The 16,189-nt window shown below is 41.6% G+C and overlaps 1 protein-coding gene across 1 annotated transcript in view; it reads right to left on the bottom strand.

The window, feature by feature from the left end:
• Positions 1–1,530: 1,530 nt before the first annotated feature.
• Positions 1,531–16,189, bottom strand: part of LOC138973458 (arylsulfatase J-like) — a 35,501-nt gene continuing 20,842 nt past the window's right edge. Inside the window, exons 5-8 of the mRNA XM_070346175.1 lie at positions 7,375–7,611; positions 6,082–6,214; positions 4,488–4,656; positions 1,531–2,443 (exon numbers count right to left, since the gene is read on the bottom strand). Of these exons, the coding sequence (XP_070202276.1) occupies positions 2,179–2,443; positions 4,488–4,656; positions 6,082–6,214; positions 7,375–7,611 (804 nt within the window). The 3' untranslated portion in view covers positions 1,531–2,178. The remainder of the gene's footprint in view (positions 2,444–4,487; positions 4,657–6,081; positions 6,215–7,374; positions 7,612–16,189) is intronic.

Genomic DNA, 16,189 nt, shown 5'->3' on the forward strand with positions numbered 1-16,189 from the left:
GAGTTCGACAGCTACTTGACTAAATATTGTATTTTCGCCTTACGCGACTTGTTTCTTTTTTTCGATAAATACCTTTGATGACGTCATATCCGGCTTTTTTTTAAAAGTTGAGGCGGCACTGTCACATCCTCATTTTTCAATCAAATTGATTGAAACTTTGGCCCAACAATCTTCGACAAAGGCCGGTGTTTGGTATTGCATTTCAGCTTGGTGGCTTAAAAATTAATTAATGACTTTGGTCATTAAAAATCTAAAAATTGTAAAAAAAATAATAATTTTATAAAACGATCCAAATTTACGTTCATCTTATTTTTCATCATTTTTTGATTCCAAAAACATATAAATATGTTATATTTGGATTAAAAACAAGCTCTAAAAATTAAAAATATAAAAATTATTATTAAAATTAAATTTCCGAAATCGTTTTAAAAACTATTTCATCTTATTCCTTGTCGGTTCCTGATTCCAAAAACATATAGATATGATATGTTTGGATTAAAAACACGCTCAGAAAGTTAAAACGAAGAGAGGTAGAGTAAAGCGTGCTATGAAGCACAGCGCAATCGCTACCGCGCCAAACAGGCTCATCACTTTCACTGCCTTTTGCACTAGCGGCGGACTACGTTCAGTTTCATTCTGTGAGTTCCACAGCTTGACTAAATGTAATTATTTCGCCTTACGCGACTTTTTTTTTTTTAAAGTTAGGTATTAGTATTAATGCCTGTATTGTATGATTAATGGAATTCGATGTTTTAATGTGTATTGGGTTTAAAAGTCCTAATGTTTTATTATAATACAGTATGCATGTTGTCAGTAGTTTAATTTGTTGCCCCACAGTCTGTGTTACATCTTCGTTCTGTTTTAGATCTGTACGCTTTTATGTAAGTTCTGTTTTATTGTCAGACTTTTTATGTGTAACTATGTGTCTATTACTTATCTTGTGTATTATCATCTTTTTAAAAACAATCTTTCTAGATTATCTTATATAACTATAAGTGGTCGTTGTCTATGAATTTTTAAATTTTTTTTAGTAATGCTTGTATGTTATTTCCTACGAGGAAACTGTTTATATGTAAAATGTTGAATTTTAATGTCTAATGTAAAGCGCCATGAGACTGCCATTTGGCGGTGAACAGCGCTATAAAAGAATGTTTTATTATTATTATTATTATTATTATTCTTACACACACACACACACACACACACACACACACACGCAAACACACACCCTCACACGAACGCACACACACACACACACACACACGCACACACACACACACACACACAAAGATAGACACACCTTGAAAAGACAATCCACAAAGAGTAATTACTCTCTCTCCTTACGCCTCTCACCCCCATTCTCTCTCTCTCTCCCTCTCTCTCCCTCTCTCTCTTCCTCTCTTTCTCTCCCTCTCTCTCCCTCCCTCTCTCTCTCCCCCTCTCTCTCTCCCCCCTCTCTCTCTCTCCCCCCCCTCTCTCTCTCTCTCTCTCTCTCTCTCTCTCTGGCTAAATAAAAAAGAAGAAGAAAAGAATGCTTGCATTTGTTTTATTGCCATCATTACAACGCTGTTAAGAAGTGTAGACAAAGCATGCTCAGGTAATTTTGTTGTATGCTCTAGTTGTGTGTCGTACCTTCTTAGATGTGTTGTGCTAAGGAATAAATTAACACTTTGTAAGGTGTTATTATGACGGCGCTCGTGTGTGTGTGCGTGTGTGTGTGTGTGTGTATGTAGTGTGTGTGTGTATGTATTGTATGTGTGTGTGTGTATGAATTTATTGTGTGTGTGTGTGTTTGTGTGTGTGTGTATGCGTGTGTGTGTTTGTGTGTGTGTGTGTATGTGTGTGTGTGTGTGTGTGTGTGTGTGTGAGTGAGTGTGTATGAATGTATTTTGTGTGTGCGTGTGTGTGTGTGTGTGTGTGTGTGTGTGTATCAGTGTCTGTGTGTGTGCGCGCAAGCTTTTATTTAGATTTTTTAAACGCATGTTTTAAGTATTTCAACTCCAATTTAATCTGATACTAATCGAACCATGTACACGACTAATCAATCTTATTTCAAATAACAGTAACAGCATCTTACAATCAGGTTCGGCGGTCACGAAAACAAGTTGACCCAATCACCTTCCTCAACCCAACAACACCAACCAATCAGCATCCTCCACGCGAAGAACACTCAACCAATCAGCACCAGCCGTGCGTCCAGGCTCCACCAGTGATATGAGGCTTGGACATTTTCATGCATTGGTAATATGGCTTTTTCACCTCTTCTTTCTTCAGTTGAGAGTATCGGTCTGTCAGTTGTTTTAGCACAGCCGGGAACTTGTTTGAAACGTCATCGTTTTCCTGGGGGTCAACTGAGAGGTCAAACAACATGTAGTCCGGGCAGGGAACGATGGCGGGTCTCTTGGGTGCCCCCGGTGGTTCCCCTTGCCAACCGGCACACCCGCTGCCAAGACAAGCATGTTTATAATGTAAGCATTGATTTGTGTAAATAACTGTAAACATCATAGCCCTGGTATTACCTTTTCAAACTCAGGAATTTTTGTGTGTAACCAAAACTTAGGGCGTCTGTGTGTGTATGTGTGTGTGTGTGTGTGTGTGTGTGTGTGTGTGTGTGTGTGTGTGTGTCTTTGTGTGTGTTTGGGTCTGTGTGTGTGTGTGTGTGGGTCTGTGTGTGTGTGGGTGTGGGTGTGGGTGTGTTTGTGTGTGTGTGTATGCGTGTGTGTGGTGTGTGTTTGTGTGTGGATGTGTGTGTGTGTGTCTGTGTGTCTGTCTGTGTGTGTGTGTTTGTGTGTGTGTGTGTGTGTGTGTGTGGGTGTGGATGTGCCTTCGTGCGTGCGTGTGACAGACAGATGATGATGATGATGATGATGGAACTTTATTTTTCAAGGATAGAGGTTTAAGGCGACGCCTATTCTTACAACCGGTCCTTACTCCGAATGCAAATGTCTAATAAATGATAAACAAGTAAAACAACATGAAAAATAAACAAATTAAGCGAACGAACCAGCAAACAATCGACAAGTAAGCAAACAAGCAAATTAACACAAACAACAAAATGACAAAGTAAGCAACATACAAATCGAAAGCTAACCATGAAACCGGTTAATTGAGGTTACACATGTAAAGTGATCGACGGTAAAATTCACACGATACCAACGTTTACACTAATGCTTACAATGATTATATGGTGTATATGATGATGATGAAGATGATGATGATGGTGATGATGATGATGATGATGATGATGATGATGATGATGATGATGATGATGATGATGATGATTTGATGATGATAATGATGATGTTGATGATGATGATGGAAAATCGCAACATAAAGAGAGAGAGAGAGAGAGAGAGAGAGAGAGAGAGAGAGAGAGAGAGAGAGAGAGAGAGAGAGAGAGAGAGAGAGAGAGAGAGAGAGAGAGAGAGAGAGAGAGTAAAGCAACATGACAAATAAACAAATTAAACGAACGACCCATCAAACAATCGACAAGTAAGCAAACAAGCAAATAAACACAAACAACAAAATGACAAAGACAGTAAGCAACATACCAATCAAAAGCGAAACATTTAACATGTTAAATGAGGTTACACATGTAAAGTGATCGACGGTAAAATTCACACAATACCAACGTTTACACTAATGCTTACAATGATTATATGGTGTGAATGATGATGATGAAGATGTTTATGATGATAATGATGATAATGATGATGATGATGATGATGATGATGATGATGATGATGATGATGATGATGATGTTGATGATGATGATGGAAAATCGCAACATAAATTCCACATAATACATGTAATAAAGAACATATTTTTGTAATTCATAAAGCTTTGCCAATTGTTGACAGCTACTTGCACATGTTAAGACTAGTAACCATCTAGGTAGACATATAATGATTATGCAGAGCTTGTTTAAAACTCTTTAGTGAGGTTAATCATCTTATTACAGACAGAATGGAGTTCCACACCATAGAGCCAGAGAAGGCTTGACTAGTTTTGAACAAATCAATCCTGGGTATTGGTGGTAGAAAATTGATAGACCCGTACCTTTCGGTGACTCTGTGAAATAGGTCCCGAATAATAGTTGGGCACTTCGCCATGATATACTTTGTACATCATTACAGTCTTATTAAACTGTAACTGTTTAACAGACAGACAGACAGACAGATAGGCAGACAGACAGATAGACAGACAGACAGACACACACACACACACATACAGACACACACGCACGCAGAGACAAACACACACAGGCACACACGCACGCACGCACGCACAGATACACACAAGCAAACACGCACGCACGCACGCATACTTACACACACACCACAATCAACAATCACAACACCCCCCCCCCCCCCCCAGTCCCCCCTCACCACCCCCCACAGTCCCCCCTCAACCAACCCCCCCACAGTCCCCCCTCAACCAACCCTCCCGCGCCACCGCGCCCCATTCTTCCCGCCCAAATCTCTTACCCGTCCAGCTTCTCGTATTTGTCGTAGACCAGCTTGAAGTCCGACGTGGCGTTCATATGCCTGATGGCTCCCATCTCTCCCTCTGTGTCGAGGTTGTACACTATCTCTGTGCGGCCACTGGATACGTTCTGTTGCAACTGCTGCCACGCATTTAATCCGTCCATGTCGTCTGAAAGCAGGTAAAAGGATTTGATGTGGATTTGAAAAAAAACAAAAAACAATTTAGTGTTAGGTGTGCGTTGGTGGCTTTATTTTTCACGTGAGCGCCAGTGAGGTTCCCAAGAACCCTGACCACAAAAACATCCTTTGCCTTAGCGTGCACAGGAACAGTCGTCTTTTCTTCTATTCCGCTTTAGTCCGCTTTAGTTCGCTTTAGTCTTCGGGCAGGTTAGAGACAGGGTGTGAAAGGGGGAATGCAAGCGGAGGCAAAGGGGGGAAGTATGGGTTAGCTAGGAGAAAGTATGGGTTAGCTAGGAGAAAGTATGGGTTAGCTAGGAGAAAGTATGGGTTAGCTAGGAGAAAGTATGGGTTAGCTAGGAGAAAGTATGGGTTAGCTAGGAGAAAGTAGGGGTTAGCTAGGAGAAAGTAGGGGTTAGCTGGGAGAAAGTAGGGGTTAGCTAGGAGAAAGTAGGGGTTAACTAGGAGAAAGTAGGGGTTAGCTAGGAGAAAGTAGGGGTTAGCTAGGAGAAAGTAGGGGTTAGCTAGGAGAAAGTAGGGGTTAGCTAGGAGAAAGTAGGAGTTAGCTAGGAGAAAGTAGGGGTTACCTACTGGAAGGTATAGACTCAAAGGGGGAATGCAGTAGGTAGTTAAGGTAGAAGGTGGGATTGTCGAGTAGGGGGGGGGGGGGGGGGGTGGGATTAGGGTATTACAAGTAGAATTGGAAAGGTAGGGGTTTATTGGCCGGGAAGTAGGTTTGCGGGGGGGGGGGGGGGGGGGGGGGGGGGGCATGATATCCAAAGGGGAAGGCGGTGCTTAACTATAGAAAAGAAAGGGGGTAGGATACATAAGAAGAAGGCGGGGGGGGGGGGGGGGGGGGGCGGGGGCGGGTGTAGACAAGCAATCTTCCGCTAGCAGCAGCAGAAGTAGCAGGACCACCGCCACCAGCAACAACACGTGGTTGCCTGCATGTTCTCCAACCCCCCCCCCCCCCCTACCCACCACCCCTTTATCTCCTTGTATATATTCCTCTGTTTTGATTTAGTTCCCCATCCCCCACAATTTGTTGTTCTGATTTATCATTGTCTTGTCCAGCATCGTGAACATTTCTGTCATTTAGTTTTTGTCACGTAACATAAGCCTTTGCTTGAGTTTGTGTCCTGGTTGCATCTTTCTAATTGTTTCATGTCACGTATTTGGAATACAGTTGTGTTCAAACCAACAACACGAAACAGGAGGATAGCAACTCTTATGGGCAGAATATACATGCGCAGTTTCAGCGGCACAGACGACGCACTGCCTATTATTTATGCCGCGATAGGGATTATGACGAGTACTTGGCCTGTTTTCCTTTCATGCAACTGGTGTAGCGGGCTGGGATAATCTGCATTGTGTCGTTGGTCCCGTTGAAGTTACATAGGTGAGCGGAGCCCCTTACCTCGTACTGTACCCCCGGCAGCACCAACCAGCGTGGGGATAATGTCGACACCGTGCAGCAGACCGTTGTACGCGTAAGGTGACCTGGGCAGGAACTTCTTGCCGTGTATGAACGCTGCTACTCGTGTTCCACCCTGTGAGATATGCATGCATATGTGATGAACCCAGTATCAAGTATGCCCGTGCGCCGACTATTTTCATATGAATTTCTTTTTGTTATGGTGTATCACCCTATTTATGGACTGAGGCCTAAAAGCATTGTTCCTGAGTCATGAGTCCCTGTGAACATCGAACAGGACGAATGCTATGGGTAATGTTTTCTTGTTGCTAATACGTACAATCCTAGCGCAGAAGTCTCCAGAGGTGGTGATGACGCAAGATGTGGTTAATGTGTTGTTGTAAGTTTGTTGTTGCATTATTTTACTAGAATGTATGTATAATGCATTAGATGTAATGTTAAATAGTATTTTCTTATTCATAGTTAATATGTTCAGCGCGGAGAGCATAGATTACTGTGGTTCGCGCTATATAAGCTGTCATTATTATTATTATCATCATAATCATTATCAACATTTGAAAAGCGTAAAATGCCCCATGTGAGACCAAAGGCACACTCTCTCGAAATGATTTAGCTATAACCGCTTGGGTACTTTCTATGCCGAGTTTGATTTTGTACGAATTAGTTTTGTAAAAGACACTAGTGTTAATTTAATTGTGAAATGAAGTAAACACTGCAGCATGTCACGATATTAATATGACGATGATGACGATGATGATAATGAGACCACAAGAAATGATGGCAAAAGCTTTGAGCTTTGTGATGATGAAGACGACCAAAGAAAATAGACATTACACAATGTTCTATTTTAACATTAGAAATCTTCTTCTTCTTCTGCGTTCTTGGGCTGAAACTCCCACGTACACTCGTGTTTTTTTGCACGAGCGGATTTTTACGTGTATGACCGTTTTTACCCCGCCATTTAGGCAGCCATACGCCGCTTTCGGAGGAAGCATGCTGGGTATTTTCGTGTTTCTATAACCCACCGAACTCTGACATGGATTACAGGATCTTTTCCGTGCGCACTTAGTCTTGTGCTTGCGTGTGCACACGAAGGGGGTAAGTCACTAGCAGGTCTGCACGTAAGTTGACCTGGGAGATCGAAAAAAATCTCCACACTTAACCCACCAGGCGACATTAGAAATCAAACATGAAATTAAAAAGTGATTTTTTTAAAACTAGAAAAGTAACATGAACCGCCATCAGAGAGAGCAATACATATTAATTAACACACACCTCAAACACGGTCCCTTTGTGTCCCCTCAGCGGCCAGTTGCTGGCTCCATGGGCCCAGGCACCGCCGTTGTCGCTGGCGAAGAGCAGGAGGAACTCATCTTCAAGGCCAAGGGCGTTGATGGTGGAGGTGATGTTACCCACGCTCTCGTCAACAGCCGCCACCATCCCGCAGTACTTGCGTCGGTACGGGTCCTTGATGTGACTGCACTTCGTGTGCTTGATGTAGCGAGATGGAGACTGCAAGAAGTGACACGATAGCAATACAGACATGAAGATAGACAAGAGATTACAATATAGACATGAAGATAGACAAGCGATAACAATATAGACATGAAGATAGACAAGCGATAACAATATAGACATGAAGATAGATAAGCGATAACAATATAGACATGAAGATAGACAAGCGATAACAATATAGACATGAAGATAGACAAGCGATAACAATATAGACATGAAGATAGATAAGCGATAACAATATAGACATGAAGATAGACAAGCGATAACAATACGAGTCCTTGATGTGGCTGCACTTAGTGTGCGTGGTGTAACAAGATGGAGATTGCAAGAAGTGAAACGATAACAATACAGACATTTGGTGTGCGTGATGTAGCGAGATGGAGACTGCAAGAAGTGAAACGATAACAATACAGACATTTGGTGTGCGTGATGTAGCGAGATGGAGACTGCAAGAAGTAAAACGATAACAATACAGACATTTGGTGTGCGTGATGTAGCGAGATGGAGACTGCAAGAAGTGAAACGATAACAATACAGACACTTGGTGTGCGTGATGTAGCGAGATGGAGACTGCAAGAAGTGAAACGATAACAATACAGACACTTGGTGTGCGTGATGTAGCGAGATGGAGACTGCAAGAAGTGAAACGATAACAATACAGACACTTGGTGTGCGTGATGTAGCGAGATGAAGACTGCAAGAAGTGAAACGATAACAATACAGACACTTGGTGTGCGTGATGTAGCGAGAGGGAGACTGCAAGAAGTGAAACGATAACAATACAGACATTTGGTGTGCGTGGTGTAGCGAAAGGGAGACTGCATGAAGTGAAACGATAACAATACAGACATTTGGTGTGCGTGGTGTAGCGAGAGGGAGACTGCATGAAGTAAAACGATAACAATACAGACATTTGGTGTGCGTGATGTAGCGAGAGGGAGACTGCATGAAGTGCAACGATAACAATAACATTATAGACATGTATATAAACAAGCGATAAAAATATAGACATTTTGTTTGAATTAGGGAGACTGCGTCGGTACGAGTCCTTGAATTGGATTAAAGAGATAGAGAGAGAGAGAGAGAGAGAGAGAGAGAGAGAGAGAGAGAGAGAGAGAGAGAGAGAGAGAGAGGGGGGGGGGGGGGCGGGGAGAGAAAGAGACAAAGGCAGAGAGTGAGACACTGCAGAAAGGGATGCGATAATACATTGGAGAGAGAGAGAGAGAGAGAGAGAGAGAGAGACAGACAGACAGACAGACGTACAGAGACAGACAGAGAGAGAAATAGAGAGAGAGAGAGAGAGAGAGAGAGAGAGAGAGAGAGAGAGAGAGAGAATTGAATTGAATTGAATTCTTTATCTAGAGAGAGAGACAGAGAGAGAGAGAGAGAGAGAGAGAGGAGAGAGAGAGAGAGAGAGAGAGAGAGAGAGAGAGAGAGAGAGAGAGAGAGAAATTAATTGAATTGAATTGAATTGAACTTCATTTTACAAGGATTAAGATTCAAGGCCATGCCTTTTCTTACAATCTGTCCTTGGTAGAGAGAGAGAGAAAGAGAGAGAGAGAGAGAGAGAGAGAGAGAGAGAGAGAGAGAGAGAGAGAGAGAGAGAGAGAGAGAGAGAGAGAGAGGGAGAGAGAAAAAGAGAGAGAGAGAGAGAAAGACAGAGAGAGAGAGAGAGACAGAGAGAGAGAGAGACAGAGACAGAGAGACAGAGAGACAGAGAGCCCTATCGACAAAAATATACAAAAAAGGAAAAGATTGTGAGACAGTATGAGAGACCACGCGCACTTCTCATCCCTACCCCGCCCCCCCCCACCCCCCCCCCCCCCCCCGCCCACACACGCACATACACACACACTTATACACACAAACACACACACAAACAAACACACACAGACACACACAAAGAAACACACACACACACACATACACACACACCCATACACACAAACCACACACACACACATACACACACACACCCACACACCTACTTAGACAGACAGACACACATTGCAAAGTTAACCACAAAACAGACTAACCACCCCTTTATTTTTTTTAATAACAATTAGTGCAAATATGCACATAATTTATAATTTTTATCGTCACCACCACGGGGGAAGAGCACCACAAAGGGTCGACATCCTCATCTCAATGCAGTGGAACCCCTTTGTTGACTGGGTGGCCGAGTGGTAACGCACTTGCGCTCGGAAGCGAGAGGTTGCGAGTTCGACCCTGGGCCAGGGCGTTAGCAATTTTCTCCCCCCTTTCCTAACCTAGGTGGTGGGTTCAAGTGCTAGTCTTTCGGATGAGACGAAAAACCGAGGTCCCTTCGTGTACACTACATTGGGGTGTGCACGTTAAAGATCCCACGATTGACAAAAGGGTCTTTCCTGGCAAAATTGTATAGGCATAGATAAAAATGTCCACCAAAATACCCGTGTGACTTGGAATAATAGGCCGTGAAAAGTAGGATATACGCCCAAATGGCTGCGATCTGCTGGCCGATGTGAATGCGTGATGTATTGTGTAAAATAATTCCATCTCACACGGCATAAATAAATCCCTGCGCCTTGAATATGTGCGCGATATAAATTGCATAAGAAAAATTTAAAAAAAATCCCTGCGCTTACAACTGTACCCACGGAATACGCGCGATATAAGCCTCATATTGATTGATTGATATAAGAGCCCCCCCCCCCCCCCCCCCCCCCCCCCCTTTTAAGACCTAGTTTTCTCCAATTTTCTGTTCAAAATCTCCGTAAATTATAAGACTCCCCCCTTTTTACATTTAGTGAAGTTTTGACTAAATGTTTTAACACAGAGGGGGAATCGAGACGAGGGTCGTGGTGTATGTGTGTGTGTATGTGTGTGTGTGTGTGTGTGTGTGTGTGTGTGTGTGTGTGTGTGTGTGTGCGTGCGTGTGTGTGCGTGTAGAGCGATTCAGAGTAAACTACTGGACCGATCTTTATGAAATTTGACATGAGAGTTCCTGGGTATGATATCCCCGGATGTTTTTTTTCTTTTTTTCGATAAATGTCTTTGATGACGTCATATCCGGCTTTTTGTAAAAGTTGAGGCGGCACTGTCACACCCTCATTTTTCAATCAAATTGATTGAAAGTTTGGCCAAGCAATCTTCGACAAAGGCCGGACTTCGGTATTGCATTTCAGCTTGGTGGCTTAAAAATTAATTGATGACTTTGGTCATTAAAAATCTGAAAATTGTAAAAAAAATATTATTTTTATAAAACGATCCAAATTTACGTTCATCTTATTCTTCATCATTTTCTGATTCCAAAAACATATAAATATGTTATATTTGGATTAAAAACAAGCTCTGAAAATTAAAAAATATAAAAATTATGATCAAAATTAAATTCTCAAAATCAATTTAAAAACACTTTCATCTTATTTCTTGTCGGTTCCTGATTCCAAAAACATATAGATATGATATGTTTGGATTAAAAACACGCTCAGAAAGTTAAAACGAAGAGAGGTACAGTAAAGCGTGCTATGAAGCACAGCGCAACCGCTACAACGCCAAACAGGCTCGTCACTTTCACTGCCTTTTGCACTAGCGGCGGACTACGTTCAATTTCATTCTGTGAGTTCCACAGCTTGACTAAATGTAGTAATTTCGCCTTACGCGACTTGTTAAGATCTGATTTTCTCAGTTTTGTGTTTAGATCTTACAAGGGGGGTTCCACTGTATAACCGGATCGAGCGTCTTGGGACATTGTCTTACAAGTTAGTTTAGTACAGAAGCATACGGCGGTTTCGCCCATTGTCAGTCTCGACTCAATGAATCTGTAATAACATATGTTACATGTGTTCACGACCTGATGATCGCTGCAGTTGAACTGGTCATTAGATAGTTTCCGCTTCAATTGCCTTGTAGTTCTATCACCTTGATGTCAGCCCTCTGGCCTAGGAGTGGACGTTGCTCTAAATGAGCTTGATTAATTGACCAAAACGATAGACTATGATATCAAAACAAACTACTAAGAACTATCTGATTTATAACACCTGTCAGAGTCTGTTTGTTTGTTTGTTTTGCTTAACGCCCCAGCCGACCACGAAGGGCCATATCAGGGCGGTGCTGCTTTGACATATAACGTGCGCCACACACAAGACAGAAGTCGCAGCACAGGCTTCATGTCACATTATTCTGACACGGGACCAACCAGTCCTAGCACTAACCCCATAATGCCAGACGCCAGGCGGAGCAGCCACTAGATTGCCAATTTTAAAGTCTTAGGTATGACCCGGCCGGGGTTCGAACCCATGACCTCCCGATCACGGGGCGGACGCCTTACCACTAGGCGAACCGTGCCGGTCCTGTCAGAGTCAATGACATGTGTTTCCAGTATGACTAATAGTACGTCGGCGGCCTTCAACCCCCTCCTTTTTACATAGACAAATCAAGTCAAATTTTATTTTAAAAAAACCCATGGGGGTACATGAAGAAAAAAAATACAAGAACAATGAAGAGAGGAATGCAGGTTGTTCCAGCAATACATACACATAAACTCGTTCCGTTAAAAAAATAAAAAATAAAATAACTTGACGGAGAATCGAGACGAGGGTCGTGGTGGTTTGTGGTGTGTGTGTGTGTTTCGCGACTTGTTTTCTCTTCATAACCTCTCTATTATCTAAAGTCGTGGTATGACCCGGTACCTTGTCCCTAATTTTACCATGAGTGCGTTAAACAACACTTATCATCAAAAAGTGTCATTTTTCTGCTAACCGTTTTTCGTTTCGGTTTTTGCTTTGCTTCGACGGTCATCAGTAATGAACGTAAATGCATAGTCTATTAACAACAACAAAGGAAAGACATTAAGAGAATAAATAACCTCATCGACCGTCTTGAGACATTTTCTTACAAGTTAGTTTATTACAGTTGTTACAGATGTTGTAATAACATGTAACATGTGTTCACGACCTGATGATCGATGCAGCTGAACTAGTCATTAGATAGTTTCCGCTTCAATTGCCTTGTAGTTCTATCACCTTGATGTCAGCCCTCTGGGCTAGGAGTGGAATACATTGATCTCAATGAACTTGATTAATCGACCAAAACGATAGACTATGATATCAAAACAAACTACAAAGAACTATTATTTTGGTTTATAACACCTGTCAGAGTAAATGACATGTGTATCCAGTAGCATAATAGTACGTCAGCGGTCCCCAACCCCTTGCCCCCCCCCCCCCCACTCCCTCCTTTTTACATTTAGTCAAGTTTCGATTAAATGTTCTAACAAAGACGGGGAATCGAGACGTGGTGGTGGTGGTGGTGGTGGTGGTGTGTGTGTGTGTGTGTGTGTGTGTGTGTGTGTGTGTGTGTGTGTGTGTGTGTGTGTGTGAGTGTGTTAGTATGTGTAAGTGTGTGTGTGTGTGTGTGTGCGTGTGTGTGTGTGTGTATGCGTGTGTGTGTGCGTGTGTGTGCGTGTGCGCGCCGCTACGGTTTGTACGTGAATGTCAGCGCGTTCTGTCTTGGTCGCGGATTATTGTTTTTCTTCTTCTTGTGAAATGCAGTGCGTTCAGTATCATTCTGTGAGGTTGACAGCTTGACTAATAATGTTACGCGACTTGTTTTCTCTTCATAACCTCTCTATTATCTAAAGTCGTGGTATGACCCGGTACCTTGGCCCCAATAATTTTACCACTAGTGGTACCCGTGCTACGCACTTTGTGTGCTGCGCATGCGATGTCATTTTGTTGGTTATGTGCTTGTGAAAATGTTGTTTGCACCCCTCCCCCCCCCCCCCCCGCACATTATCCCGCATATAATGAATTATATTCTCTTGGTGAAAAATAAAATGTTAACCCTTACACCGGTGCAATTCTGTAACACATGTTACATAGCCACTGGTGAATTAACAGAGAGAAAAATAACAAAAAACAGTCATATAGGTTTTCGCATCAATGGGAGGTAATCGGAACTGACCAAAAAGACTGCGCGACCGCACGCGACTATACAAACAAACAAAATAAAATACAGCAGGTATGGCGTTTGCATGAATCCATGATTACGTCTACATGAACAACAGTGATAAAAGTGCGCATCTCTTCCCAGCCGTGCAGCGCTTTGAAAGTTGGAAGCATTAAAATTTAAACGGGTAAAAAGCCATCGTGAAGATACGAAAAAAAGTATGACGTGTAAAATACTTAATGATTCAAACGCATAGTATAACATATGTAACTGACAACAGAAAATATATACATGGTTCACACACACAATCGAGTGCACACATCCATGCTTATTTAAAGTCATGTACACACACACACACATACATACATGGCATCAAGCAACACACAATTAAATGACACATATGGAATATGGAAAACGTATAATGGACATGAACATGGCAAGTAATTTACACCGTTACCTACTATAAAATTGATGATATATATATACCACTCACTTGCTATTCGCCTAAAAGCTTGCAGTGTGCTGTGACACATATAAGAAACCAGAAGAAAAAAGGACTTTACTTTGGCGAAAAGAGCATATGCTGCTTATTTTTGTACATAACTGCTATAACTGTATTTTTTCCGAACACTTACATGTAAAAAACATAGAGATATATCTTACCATTTCACTAAGACAGCCAAAATAACGGTCAAATTAAGGGGAGATCATGATGACGTACATGTCTATGGTTGCACCGGGGGAAAATATTTAGTCGCTGGAACCTATAAGGTTATACGGCGACTTATCAGGTGATAATGTTTCGAACTTATCTTTTAAAAATTAAGTAAACAAATCTATGGAATATTTTGGAGTTCCATTAACAGATAAACAGATCTATCTATCTTCTTATATAGGTTTTCGCATCAATGGGAGGTAATCGGAACTGACCAAAAAGACTGCGCGACCGCACGCGACTATACAAACAAACAAAATAAAATACAGCAGGTATGACGTTTGCATGAATCCATGATTACGTCTACATGAACAACAGTGATAAAAGTGCGCATCTCTTCCCAGCCGTGCAGCGCTTTGAAAGTTGGAAGCATTAAAATTTAAACGGGGCCATCGTGAAGATACGAAAAAAAGTATGACGTCTAAAATACTTAATGATTCAAACGCATAGTATAACATATCTAATTGACAACATTGACAACAGAAAATATATACATGGTTCACACACACAATCGAGTGCACACATCCATCCATGCTTATTTAAAGTCATGTACACACACACACACACACACACACACATACATACATGGCATCAAGCAACACACAATTAAATGACACATATGGAATATGGAATATTGAAAACGTATAACGGACATGAACATGGTAAGTATTTTACACCGTTATCTACTATAAAATTGATGATATATATATACCACTCACTTGCTATTCGCCTAAAAGCTTGCGGTGTGCTGTGACACATATAAGAAACCAGAAGAAAAAAGGACTTTACTTTGGCGAAAAGAGCATATGCTGCTTATTTTTGTACATAGCTGCTATAACTGTATTTTTTCCGAACACTTACATGTAAAAAACATAGAGATATATCTTACCATTTCACTAAGACAGCCAAAATAACGGTCAAATTAAGGGGAGATCATGATGACGTACATGTCTATGGTTGAACCGGGGGAAAATATTTAGTCGCTGGAACCTATAAGGTTATACGGCGACTTATCAGGTGATAATGTTTCGAACTGTTTAGTAAACAAATCTATGGAATATTTTGGAGTTCCATTAACAGATAAACAGATCTATCTATCTTCTTATTATTTTAGGTTCGTCTGGGGTAGAGAAATAAAACACACAGCTAGGTTCGTCTGAGGTGCGGTCGCGTGTTTAGTCGAACCGAAAGTTGAAGAAGAACCAATCACAGATCTCTTTCGCCGCGATGTCAAAGTTCAGGTCAAAGTTCACTGTGTCTGCTCAAATTTGCGAGACAAACCTCTTCAAACTTTGTTCGTGGACAAAATTGGAAGTCGGGACCTAGCGGAATCGATTTCCTGGGTCACGTTGGCATAGCAACCGAAGGAGAAGGCACAAATCCGCGCGGTTTGGTGACAGGAATCGAAAAACCACCGAAAATCCTACCAGTATTATATAGTAGATGAGTGCGCGTAAAACAACACTTATCATCAAGAAGTGTCATTTTTCTGCTAACCGTTTTTCGTTTCGGTTTTTGCTTTGCTACGACGGTCATCAGTAATGAACGTATATATGCATAATCTATCAACAACAACAAAGGAAAGACATTAAGAAAAACAAACCCAAAACGTCAAACAAACAACCAGCCCAACAAACTAATGATACTGTATATATCACAACTGCATGAACACGACTTTTACAGCTATTCTGCATCGTTGTTGTTGTTGTTGTTGTTGTTGTTGTTGTTGTTGTTGTTGTTGTTGTTGTTGTTGTTGTCAAGGTATAGTCTTTACCGTTTTAACATACATAACATATATCTGTCAAGATTTTGCATGGGACACGGCAATCATTTTATTTATTTATTTATATGGGAGATTTATATAGCACTTGACATTCTCTAAGCGCTTTACATATTAATTTCTGCCGTGTGAGATGGAATGTTTTACAT

Source organism: Littorina saxatilis, linkage group LG8 (assembly GCF_037325665.1).
Source record: "Littorina saxatilis isolate snail1 linkage group LG8, US_GU_Lsax_2.0, whole genome shotgun sequence".
Classification (NCBI taxonomy): domain Eukaryota; kingdom Metazoa; phylum Mollusca; class Gastropoda; order Littorinimorpha; family Littorinidae; genus Littorina; species Littorina saxatilis.